Source organism: Cygnus atratus, chromosome 2 (genome assembly GCF_013377495.2).
Source record: "Cygnus atratus isolate AKBS03 ecotype Queensland, Australia chromosome 2, CAtr_DNAZoo_HiC_assembly, whole genome shotgun sequence".
NCBI classification, from domain to species: domain Eukaryota; kingdom Metazoa; phylum Chordata; class Aves; order Anseriformes; family Anatidae; genus Cygnus; species Cygnus atratus.
Genome location: NC_066363.1, coordinates 63,971,513 through 63,984,211, shown reverse-complemented (window position 1 = coordinate 63,984,211; position 12,699 = coordinate 63,971,513). Strand labels below are relative to the sequence as shown.

The 12,699-nt window shown below is 38.2% G+C and overlaps 1 protein-coding gene across 8 annotated transcripts in view; it reads left to right on the top strand.

The window, feature by feature from the left end:
• ELMO1 (engulfment and cell motility 1) overlaps positions 1-12,699 on the top strand; it is a 306,907-nt gene that overhangs the window by 81,004 nt on the left and 213,204 nt on the right. For 6 of the 8 annotated variants that reach the window (XM_035552367.2, XM_035552364.2, XM_035552368.2 and 3 more), the window contains one exon: positions 5,980-6,149. In XM_035552367.2, the coding sequence (XP_035408260.1) occupies positions 5,980-6,149 (170 nt within the window). Of the gene's footprint in view, positions 1-2,999; positions 3,094-5,979; positions 6,150-12,699 lie in introns of all 8 variants that reach the window. The other 2 variants (XM_050708683.1, XM_035552374.2) reach the window with 1 other exon arrangement.

Here is a 12,699-nt window from a genome sequence, read left to right as displayed (position 1 = left end):
TGTTCCAAAAGGACAGCTCTGTCCTGCAATGCAGCAAACAGAGTCCAACCTTTTACTGTCTGCAGCTTTCTTTTGATCAGATCCTGCAAATCCTCATTGTAATGACTAATCATTTTGAAAGGCTGCTAAAATGCTGGGAAGACTAAGCTATGGGAACTGTTCTCTTTCTCCCTCTGCCTTTAATTTAACGATTTTGAAACAAAACTGATTATTGGAGCACTAGCTGTTTGTTTTGAAGTAGCTTCCTGGGTACTTAGGAAGACATGGCTTGCTCACGAACCGTATACCTTTAATGTTGAATCAATGGGTAGCCTTTTCTAATGCAGTGTTTACAGTGCCTGATCATTTGCTTTTATCATGTGTTTTTTTTTGTTTTTTTTTTTTTTTTTTCCCCTGGTTGGAGATCAATTGAGTTCTCAAACCTGTGAGTTGTTTGTAGCAGCTGTATTAGCATTTCTAGCATGAACAATTATGTAAATAGGGGTGTTTGCTAACAGTCGTCATAGTATTTTCCCAGAATGCTTTTACAGATGTGAATAACATGTTTTTTTTTTTTTTTTTCATCTGTGATCTACCCATATAAGACACATATAAGGGAAGAGTGGGTTTTTTCAACTTATTTTTCCTTATGCATCCAAGTCCTCTATCTTTAATGAGTAAAAGTTCGGGGAATCTGATCTACAATTCATCTACTGTTGCCTTAATCTGTGTTCAACTGACTTAATAACCTTTAAGTTGGGTAAATACATGCATATTTGCAGATGAAGTCTATGACTGTGATTACATTTGTTATGTAGTGGTGAATTAGTTATTATTAAACCCTATACCAAGAGCACTGATTGTGGAAGTCGTTGAGCTACTTTTATATTTGTCTGTACTTAATACAAGATGAAGTTTTGGGAAGTGGAGTTGTATTCTGTCTTTTAATAGATAAAGGTTTAGTGTCGTGTTCAAGTTTCAAAGTCATATTTTAAGTAGTAAGAAAAAATGATTATTTCAAAAGCAGGGGTAGGAAAAAAGCAATGCTTCTCAAACACTCCTAAGTGGCTACTGATTGCATAAATGTCTTTTAGGCATATTTGCATAATATGTACAGCTATATATTTAGTATTTAGCATTGATTTAGTACACAGCTCTAGACGTGACCATTTCCCTGTTCCTCTGTTTCTGCCTCCTTAACTATGTGTAGGGGTTGTACAGGACTGCTCTGTGAATTATATTTGTACAATGCTTTGGACTGTAGAAATTGTGCTTGCTGAGTATTAATATAAAAATGTTAAAAAATTAATGCTTTCACTAATTAAAGTGGAATCTCATTGCCTACCTGGCATCAGATGCTAGCCAGTCTTGCTGGGTTTGTTGAATCTGGTTTGCATATAATGATGGTTGTGTAACGTGTTCACTCCTCCACTGCTTTCTGTCATATATGCAGTTGTCGGTGAAGTGGCAGTAACACGCCAGGAGAAGGTAGCAGTTTAAACCACCACAGAGTTTCAACACTTATCGATATAAGTGTTGATAAGTCACTTAAATCACAGAAGTGCATATTTGGTTAGTAAAAAAAATGTATTTGCTAGTTACTGATGTCCTTTTTTTCTAGCAGAAAGATGAATAATGTGACTACTATCTACAGGGAAGATGAAAATACTCTTTTTTTTTAATTATTTTTTGCTTTTTGTAAAGAATAAAGAGGAAAACTGATAACATAATCTTAAAACAGCCACAGACAAGAAAATCCATACAGTCCAGATTTCTTCTATAGCACATCAATGTTTGATTGTGGTTGCATTTGGAATGTGTGTCTTCCCTTCTGCCCTGGCTTGCTGTATTTTGTGTTCTGTACAGAAGCCTCATGGGCATCTGTGTAATAAATTGCTTTCAAAGTTTGATACACGAAATCTTCAGTGCCAAACAAGTGATAATTTGATCAGTAGAACCCTTTGTTAGGATGTTCTTGGGATTCCTAACCTCCACATGGCTATCTGAGGCTCTAAGCAAGCCACATCTTGGATTTAGGTCATTAGTTTGCTTTTTAATCTGTCATCCCATCAAGCTGCTTCTTTTAAGCACAGCTGTTCTCTAAGGGCAACCTTTCTGGCTGTCCTTAGAGCAAGTCATTTCAAACTAGACATGTAGCTTATGCCTCTTGACAGCCTTTTGAAATGCTTGATCTTCAACAGCACACATTTTACAAGTCTCCTGTCTTCCTGCCTTTCTAAACAGGAGAGCAGTCAATGCTGTCTTACATTTACTTCAACAACTGTGTTTCTGTTAATTCCTTCATAACACTTCTCAGTTGGGCAGATTTTATTTATTTATTTATTGTTCTCACCTGAATGATACTTCAGCAGGAGCAGAGACATGGCAGCTAACGCTATGGTTGCTTTAATGAGCTATGCTCTCTGTCCATCCACTGATGGATTGTAAATCATTAAAATAGCTCCCTGGTAAGTACTCCGAGTATATTTCATCTGGGTTTCATTTTTTAATGCAGTCATAAGTGATCTGTACATTCCATAAGCATGTATGAGTGCTATGGCAACAAGGACTAGGAGGCTTGAGAGAACTGCATGGTATTCAATGAAGCGATGTTTTCACCCATCAGGCACTTGCAATGACAAAGGCCGATGTTACTTTTGGACATGTTTCCAGTGAGACGTGTACCAACGTTTTTATTGAGACAAATATTTGTGTAGGCCATTAATCAAGATCTGCTCTGCCATTTCCTTTTTCCAATATGAGAAGGCTTGAGGTTTGCTGGATGCAGTAGCGTGCAAAACTTGTTTGATGTAGCTCAAGTACAGCTGTGTAGAAACTTTTCTGATGGGGCATTTAGCAATGACATAGTTCAATAAAGTGTGGGATGTTAGTAAATTCTCTTTTATGTGCTTAAAACAGGGCTGAACAACTTTTGTAACAAAGAGACATTGCATTGTAGATTTTGTGCTCTGTAGAAGAGACCAAACTGTCTCAGATTTACGATTTTATTTTGTTTTTAGTGTGGTGGATTGCAAAGCTCTCACTGGCTTCACAGGAACTAGGACTAACATATCTCTGTTGAAAGGCTGGTCCTGCTGCTGTCCTGCAGTATAGGTGAGCTGTTAATTGCACATCCCTGTGCTGGTCTTCTCTGTTTTGGAGAGAGATAAGGTTAGCTCTTTCCCAGCTGGGTATTGATTCATATGTAATGGAAGTCTAATAGGCAGCAGCAGTTCCCAGTTCCAGGTGTTTGTGGTGGGGGTAGGAATCCCTTCTCAAGAGGAAAGGTGAACTTGACAATTAATAAGCTATTGTTAATGTGTATGCAGATGAGGTGTTGGACATACAGCAGTTACAGATGTGATGTGAAAGGGTTTGGAGGAGGATGTTCTCCTGGCTCTGCTCACATATCCTCTTTTGCTTGCTGCTGTGTTACATGTGAGATTACTGTCCCCACCTGTTTGGCCACAGCTATGTTGCCTGTTTTAATTCCTCCGATTTACTGTTTGAGCAACTCAGGAGTGCTGCTCAGTCACAGTGAACCAAGTGTTTTGTTCATCCTTGCTGTTTGCTTCATTTTCACGGGGTCCAGAAGCCTTCAGAAGAAGACCTGCTTCCCATGGAGAGATGGTAGGGTTGTAGCCTTCAGACAGTGAGGGGAGTAGGGGTACTAAACTCCCAGAATCATGGCAGATGATGGAGGACATGCACAGACCTTAATGAGCAAAATGATTTAAGCAATTATTTCCAAAGTCAGGGGAATGTAGCTCCTAGGTTGATACTGAAGACTTTCCAAAGTGCTTCTTTTCTGAGGTAGGTGAGAATTCAGACATTGCATGCATTCTGAGAAAGAGTAATATTTTGAGGATACGTTGCTTCTCTGGATCTTCCTCACTTGTTATACCAGGGAGTCCTGAGAAGATCAAGCTTAATGTAGGGCTTTTTTGATGAGGTAGGAGATGGCTGTTGAACTTTCAGTTCATGCGGTAGTAGTGATTGCTTGGAATTTTTGTAGCTAATTGTACAATACCATTTTATCAAAATTTCCTTTGTGTACTCCAAAGAAGGAGATGGTTTGGAGGAATTATTTTGTGGCCATCCTGGATGTTGGAAGTTAATGGGATCTGTTTTTATTTCTTCCATAGGCTTTGGCACATTTGGCACATTTTAGTCTACCAGCTGCTTATGTTTGAGAGAATATATATATATATATGTATATTATTACCATTCAGACAGCCATTGTCCATTACAGAGAGAAGATATAAGTCATTGTTTCTCTACTACAGCTCAAGCCAATTGAGAGTAGGTAATTTATGGTGGCAAAGGGGTGTTTTGGATGACAGGATTGTGCCTTTTATAGATAATGTAACTGCTATGGCTATACCACCTAACGCTTAAGACATAGAAACCCCCAAAAATAAAGTATATTCTATTTATCTTCAATACTGTCTTAGTTGAAGATGTTAACCACAGTTATATTAACTAGAAAGTATTTCCTCCCTGTACATGCTTCTCTTGAGTAGAAAGGTTCTGGGAAAACCTGAGTGTCGACCATACATTCCTTTTTCTCTTTGTTAAAAAAAAAAAAAAAGGGGGGGGGGGAAGTAACATTTTTTTTTCTCAGAGGATACTGGGATACTGGGACATTTAATTTATTAATGTTTGTGAAGCAGTTAAGATTATGTTGATAGGAAACTTCATCTATAACACAGTAGTTTTACTTTTTCCTCTGTTCTCAATTTAAATGTTCACTTCCACTAAAAATGTCTACTATCTGAGGACCTTCATGTGCAGAGATGATCATCTCTGTGAAGAGTATATTCATTACTTGAACAGAAAATTGTCTGTCAGCGCAGCCTTTTTTTTTTTTTTTCTTATTTTTCTTCTTCTCTTGCTGAGAAAGAATAAACAAAACCTCAGAGAAAGTAACACTGAACAGAATTTACCATTAATCTGGTTTCCTAATCCTAACGGCACAATGGCACATAGCTTCTTATTTACTTTTCATTCAGTGCAGGTAAGAAGTGAATTTTGGAAAAAAAAAAAAAAAAACAAAAAACAAAAAGCAAGTATTTGCATATAATGAGGAGAATTCTTTTTCTAAGAGAAGTACTGGCTAGCTATTAACTAATGCTTTTGGGAATTGTGTTTAGGTAAGTGAAAGCATCAGATTGAAACTGCGAGATGTAAAGTATTTGTACAGCTAAACAGAAGGACATAATTCATAATTTAATATGCTTTACTTATATATCCCCTTAGCTTTTTTTTTTTTTCTTTAATCATTGGTGTTATGTTTGGATATTGCTGTCTCCTCATCCTGTATTTAAAGTGTTAATGGTCAGAGTAGCCTCATCGATGCGGTATTGAATTAACACAAAGATGTATGAGTGGCAATATAGTATGTGGGAAGTAATCATTCCTATGCTTTTTTTAGAGAGAATATGGGTTTTTGAATTGATTGAGAGCAAGTGGAAGAGAAGAGAAGGAGGAAGGAACAGAAGGCTTGATATTGGGCTCTTTTGACATAACCTGTTTAGGACAGTACATGGTCTTTATTAATAAAGGTCATGAGAAATGCTTAAACCAAGGAAGTGTTGCCAGGAAAAAAAAAATGTTGTCATTACTATACTGATACTGTCTGATGTGATTTGTTTTATTCCATTTTTACTTTTATTGATATGACACACTAACTTTTCAAGCCAAAGGCTGTATTTTGTAATGCTTGCATTTTGACTGCCACAATGGGATGTCTATCCGTTGCTCAATTTATGATTCTGCAACAATCCAAATAATTATACATAATGGAGGAGTAATACATGAGTAATATAATTTTGTAAAAGTAATGTGCATTTGAGCTACTTGAACATTTCAGAGAATGTAAATGTTAAGTATCATTAATATTAAACATGGCCATGGTTCCTGTTTGCGCTAACATTTTATTTGTTATAGTCATTGTAACGTAAGTTCTTTTGGTTTTGTTTTGTATGCTTTTTCTTTCAGGCTCAAAATGCACAGCAGCTCCATGAAAGGATCCAATCTTCTAGTATGGATGCAAAGTTAGAAGCACTGAAAGACTTAGCAAACTATTCACGGGATGTTACTTTTGCCCAAGAATTTATAAACCTAGATGGCATTTCTCTCCTAACACAAATGGTTGAAAGTGGCACAGAGTAAGTATTCTGCTTAAATTGTGATGTTTCTCCCATATGGTGTATGGATAGACTGTCTTTCTGAGTGCCTGAAGTATTTCTACAACTACTAAGATAACAAAGTGTCAAATCTAAACGGTTCTCTGCTGCTAGGATAGTATATCCATTATCAATGAGAATATATTATGTATTTTTAGTTTTCCCGAACAATGGAATGGTGGGAAAGGGGAGTGAGCAATGTCACAAGTAACCCTCCATGCTACAAAATTTTGAGGAAGACCTTGGTCATAGTTTCTCCCTTTCCCATTAGAATTTAGATAAATCATTGATAGTTTATTAAAAGGCTGATATTTAAGTGATGTCACATGAAAACTGTGTTTTAAATTCAATGTTTTTCAAAACATTGTAGAACATGTAATGGCAAAATCTAGTGCTTGCATTTTATTTTCATTTTTACTGTTTCAGTTCTGGCAGAGGTTTGTCAAATGACAATGGCTTTTTGAAATTGAGAAGTTATCTGTGAAAATACTTGTATTCTTTACCAGAACATCTTAACGATTTTAACCACTGCTGAAATTTTGGACTGTGGTACTGAATGAGTTTCCCTTTTCTTAATGTGGATGCTACAACAACAAATATATCAACTGGATTATTGCACTATTAAATTATGTTTTAAGTTACTGTTTCAAGTAGGTTTTTGAATTCCAGTTGGAGTTTTTAGCGCTTTGCAGTCAGTGTCAACCTCTACTACATATGAGGAGTCAACAGTTCCCACGCCCTTTGCTGAGAGAAAATAAACATGCTGAAGGTACCCCTCCACATTCCTTGGGGATGTTCAGTCTTGTGGACTAGGCATCAGAAGTCAGTTGCTGAAATCATTTTAGATCCACTCTCAAATGTGCTTGTGTTCCCTCAGGTTCAAGAAAGTAAGTAATTTAGGGAGTAAAGCAAAAGCAGTAAGTGGCCTTAGAAATGGTATCATCTGTGATGATCCCATGCAAAATGTACTGTGAATTTTCAAAAGCAAGCAAACAAAAAACAATCAACCAACCAAAAAACCTTCTTAGAATCTAGTAATCCTTAGATTGGAGAATGTGCATACTCTTGCTGATTAGCCTGTTATGTGGCTAATGGTCTGTTGGACTTTGAATCTCCATTGCCTAACTTCAGTGGTATACTGGAGTTCCTGTATGTCATGGTTTCATCTTCAGTATTTTGGGTTTATGGTCTTTATTTTTTTGCAGTGACGTGATCTGTGGCATATATTATGTCACTTTAATAAATAGAAAACTTTTTTAATATATTAGTCAAATCATCTTATATTCATATACTTTTTCTTTAAGGACCAAAATAAATTAAAACTAAAGATAGGTTTAAGTTAATGTAAAAGTATAAACACAGTTCTATCCACCACTTCCCACTGAACTAATTAAAAAATTTACCGAATGGTCATGCTTGTATGTGCCTAGGAAGATCACAATCAATTTAAAAGTCACTGCCTCTGTAGCTTATTTTGTCATGGATTTAGTTAAATGGTTTACCTTCTACACTGTGAAAGGTATTTAAGCTAAAGCTCTTTATTTTGTATTGAAACAGACAAGGAACATTCACTTTTTTTTTTTTTTTAAAGCACTGCTTTTAGCTTCATCAAGGCTAAAGCAAGTGTCCTCCTCACCCTTCAGATGTGTCTGTACTATTGCTTTGTAGCTGAGAGCTGGGCCAAGCTGTACCATACTGGTCTGGTTTAATAGTTAACTGTTTTCTGGGAGGGGAAATTACTTAAGCCGGCACTGCTGCTGAAAGAAATGCTCAGCAATTTACACCCTGGTAATAATTCATGTCTGAGGGCACAAGTTTTCAGACCACATGGCAGGCTTGTAGACTGGACATATGAGCAGAGTCCCATTGCATTTTTTTTATTTTTTTAAGTGGCTTTCCTTTGGAGGAATTTCAGCTTCTTCTTTTGTAACTGGTGTAATGTATCACCAAAGAGGCATTGATTGATCTACCTGTCTAATCTATTTCTCACAGTTTCTGCCTGTGGGGAGAAACACTGTCTAGTTTAGGCATTGAGCAAAGATTCATACTAAATATTTCCAGCATCTTCACATGTTGATGAACACTCAGTATTTACTGCAGTCTTCTTCATATTTATCAACCTAGACAACCTGTATTTCTGTTTTTTTCCAAGTCTCCCTTAGTGAAGGGACTTTGTAAAGCAAGGACATCTGTGCTACACCATGCATTCCCTTCTACTTTTATGCTGTGCATCACTGTCTGATAAACACATGTTTAACAGAACTTGAGATTTAATGAAAGGAGCAAATCCTAACATAAAGAGACTCAACAAACTAAACCTGCTGTGGTGCTGCTGCTTCCCTTTCGGGTCTGACTTCAAGCTATTGATCCTGACCTCCTACTTCAGGGTCTGTCACTCATTGGGCTTCTTGTTGTTTCAACACACTAAGCCAACAGACAAAGTACTTCTGGGGAAGAATCATTAATAATAGTGATTTTTTTTTAAACTTGATTATTGTAGAAAAACAACTTTTCAAAATGTCCTGTGAGTGAACAAAGTGTGTGTTGGGGGGGGGGTTGGGGAGGGGGTGGGTGTTGGGGAGGGGGAGAAGAGGAAATATATGGAGGAGAGAGTGGGACAACAAGGACTGACAGCACTTTGAGTTCCCTAATCTGTCAAGGAAAACCAACTGGAGTCAGTAAAATGTTCTCAGATGTTCTCTAGTCCTGCTTTTCCTTGGACTCTCTGCAATGCCATTCATGAGACATCCCACAAGATGCTGGTTGAACTGGCCAACCTGGCTGAAGGTCTCCTTGCCATTAGCTCCCATACCGGGCCTGCCCCTTCAACTGCATGGCCTTGGGGGCTGTGCTGCTGAACAGGTTGCCAAAAAGCTCTCTTCCCTTCTCTTCCTCTTCCTAGTACTTGCCACTTGGTGGTATTTTTAACTCTGATCATTTCAGTGTCCGTAGGTTGACCTCCTCAAACAGTTATGTTAGCATAACGTGGGGGTGGGATGTGTTGGAGGAGGAAGGAGCCAGAAGTTTGAGGGAAGGCTGGAAACTTCTTTGATGGGCCATGTGTCTTTAATGTGGAGTTACCTTACCCACCTTTGAGTTATTGTTGTTGGGCCAGCCTGGCTTGAACAAGTCTACAATCCAACCGTACAGCTGAGGAACCCGAATGATTTGATGCTGCTACGAGATGGTCCAGCTCCCTGTCCTCTTCTCCCATTCTTTGTGTGCTAACCCCTGCTTTGCAGCCCAGTTCTGCTGTCTTCCTTGAATTGGGTCTGGTGTCTGGATGCTTCACAAAGCCAATCCAGCTCGTTAACTTGTTTGAGAAATATCCACTTTGGTTTTGCACAGTCAGCTTTTGCTCATTTTGAGACTTTCAGAAGAAAGAGGGGAAGTGGGAGTGAGTGGGTGCAGAAAGAGCATGTGGTCTGTCCATCCTGTTCATTCCCCCCCCTCAACACCCTTCTTTATGCTCTGATATTGGAGCCCAGGCCCAGAGATTGGCGTGAAGCCTATGGGGGGCCACGGGGAATGGGACACACGCTGTGAGTCTGGTGCTGCTCTGCGTGGAGCTCCCCTGGGTGCTTTCCTGGCCGCCCGTGGGTTAATACAGCTGAGGTACAGCCCTGTGGTGGGTAGAGCCCAGGCTGAGTGGGCCCTCTGTTCATGGTGTGGTGCAGCTGTGCTAGAAATTGATGAATTTTGTTAATTCAGGCTTTATTCTCTATATTCCCCAAAGGGGCAAACAGCGCTCATTAAAAGTACCATCATGCTCAGTATAAGTTTGCTCTGAGGTTTTCTTTGCATGTGGAGCTCATGTTAGGGGCAGCTCTTAAGTTATAATTTGAGTCTGTAACTAAATTTTAGTGGGCAGCCTCTGGAAAGCAAGACTCCAGCTACAGCTTTCACCAAGGAAAAGGCACATGCTGTATTTATACTTGGCTTTATTTATTGTGCTACTTACTCGTTATTTTAGTGAAGCTGATGCTTGTAAAAGTATAGTGGTCAGAGCAAGGGAATGTAAAGTCCTGGGTTTCTAGTTACCTCTGCTTCATTTTGCTGGTGATGGAAAGAAGTAGTAATACAAAAAGTTGACAAGAGCTAGCAGTGTTTCTTATTTAACTTCCTGTATGCTATATCCCTGAATGTTGAAGAAAAATAAAATGCATTAAAAAAAAAAAGCCTTTCCAGTTTCTGATGATAGTATAGCTTGAAAAATAACAAATTAAGAGAGGTCTTTTAAATTTTTATTATTATTTCAATAAATATTATTATTTCAATATTATTTTGATTTTAATATTACATGTAGTTACCATAATTTGCGCCAGATCTCCTCGAGTGCCTGCTGCTTAGAGCAGAGAAACTGTAGGCATGGTGTGTGCTGGGACAAAGCCATAGGGGTTGCTGGTGAATGGATTGTAAGATGCATGGGACTCTAGTGAAGCTGGGAAAGAATCTTGTCAATATTGATATATTTATATTAGCAGAGATGCAACATGTCTTAGAAACTGTCCTTACCTATCTCAGTCCTGCTGTTTGAGGTGGCTCATGGCTGGTTTTCCTTTAGGCTCATTCTTGCTTCCAGAGTATGCTGTGAGTCTCTTATTAAACAACAACAAGAAGTTGTTTTTAAGGTTTATTTTTGTGGTTCAGGTGACCTATAAATAATAGTAGAAGCTACAAGACAAGTTAGGTCATGAAGAGCAAGTAAATGATGATTCCATTTTGTAATTATCCATGATGCCGAATCATTTCTTATACTTGGTGCCTCTGTTATCACCAAAGAGGTGTGTGTGTGCATACACAAAATTTTTTTTTCCTTTTAAGAGACTTCTTCAGAAAGGGATTTCCATAGCACTTCTAGCACTGTTTTTACATTTGAAGCCCAGTTTGTGCCTAGTTAAGGGAATTTGAATATAATGTCAGTCTGGTTGGATGTATGGACAGTGTAAAAGGGAAGTGTGGGGATGGGTTTCTTCTGCTCTCTTCCCCCACAGAGTGCAATATGCTAAAAAAAAAAAAAATAAAATAAAAAAAGGCAGAAGGAAAGCAATGCTAGAGGCCAAACTGGAAGAAATAGTCATGTCTCCTTGCTACCCTATCTGAGATAATGTAGTTCACTCACTCAGAGATCTATTCCGTAGTCTAGTCCAGAATTAATATTTTTGGAAAAAAAAAATATGGCTGTATAGGCAGTCATTCTGATGTTACAGAAGACTGGTAAAGATGTAGTAGATTTTTTCCTTGACATGTCAGACGAGTTGTGTGACTGGGACAGACTCTCAGCCTTCCTTAAAAGGGAAAAAAGAACCCAACTGATAGTTTTTGTAAAGTCCCTATAAGAAAAGGAAAATACAAGTCACAGACCATAAATAATGAAAGCTGTAAAGAGTTAAAAGGAACCTGAATTTATTTTTGTCATTATCAGTAAAAATAATCTCATGACTGGGAGGAAAAAAAAGGAAGACCTCTTGTAGAATTTTCAGGTTTTTTTGTTTTTTGTTTTTTTTTAACTGGCAGTATCACTGTCTCTGTCACTTGTCATTTGGCTGAAATCACAGATAGCTTTTGCCAAAAAGCTGAGACTATGCAAAGCCTAGCTGCCTTGGCAGTAAGCAGAATTGTTGCTGTTGCTGTTGGGCAGGGAGTTCTTCAGAGGTCTGCTTCATAGATGTGGCTGTGCTGAGTAGCTTTATTGTAGCACAGCAGTGTCACAGGAGCGTGCTGGTTGATGCTGCTCAGACACGGTTACAGATTGTCTGGTTTTAATTTTAAGGGACATGCAACTGTTTTATGGGCAGATCAGAGATGAAAAACTTGCTTCAAGTTGTGGTGGCTGTTCAATTTTGTCTTCCTACTGGAAATAATAAATGTAGCTAGATCAGAGTTATACAAACTTCTCAACAAACATGTATTTGTATGTTTTTTTTTCTTTTTTTACCTCTTAACTGAGAGGAGTCTGCTATTGAACATGTGTAGTTGTGGAGTTGGCTGCTCTACAGCTGGAAGTCTCTGAGATGGCATTTGTGCATTCTTTAAGGACAAATTGTATTGTTCAGTGAAATACTAGCTCTTGGCTTGTCTTACAGAGATAACACTGTATACCAGCCCAGTGGAAAACTGAAGACAGATTGGTTTGGAATTACTCCAACTTTAAAACACTTTTTGGGACAATTGCTCAAATACCTGCTAATGTTTTTTTTCCATCTCAGTCTGATGAGTATTTCAGTACTGCTGTCAAAACACTTAAGCTGCCTTCGCTCACAGCCTCTTGTTTCTGTCCTTCTTTGTTTGAAGAGTTATGCCAATAATATTTATCGCAATCTGGACTGGAAAACTTGTCTAGATTATTAAAAGTGACAATAAAGGCTACTTTTAATACAACATTCCACAACCCAGTTCAACTCCTTCATTGATGAGCTCACCGTGTTGCCCCAGAAAGCAGTTATACAAGCACAACTGACTGGATAAATGGAAAATGAGTTTTTTCAGATGTGCACAGTACTAAACTAGTAGGTCTTTGCCGAATAAAGTA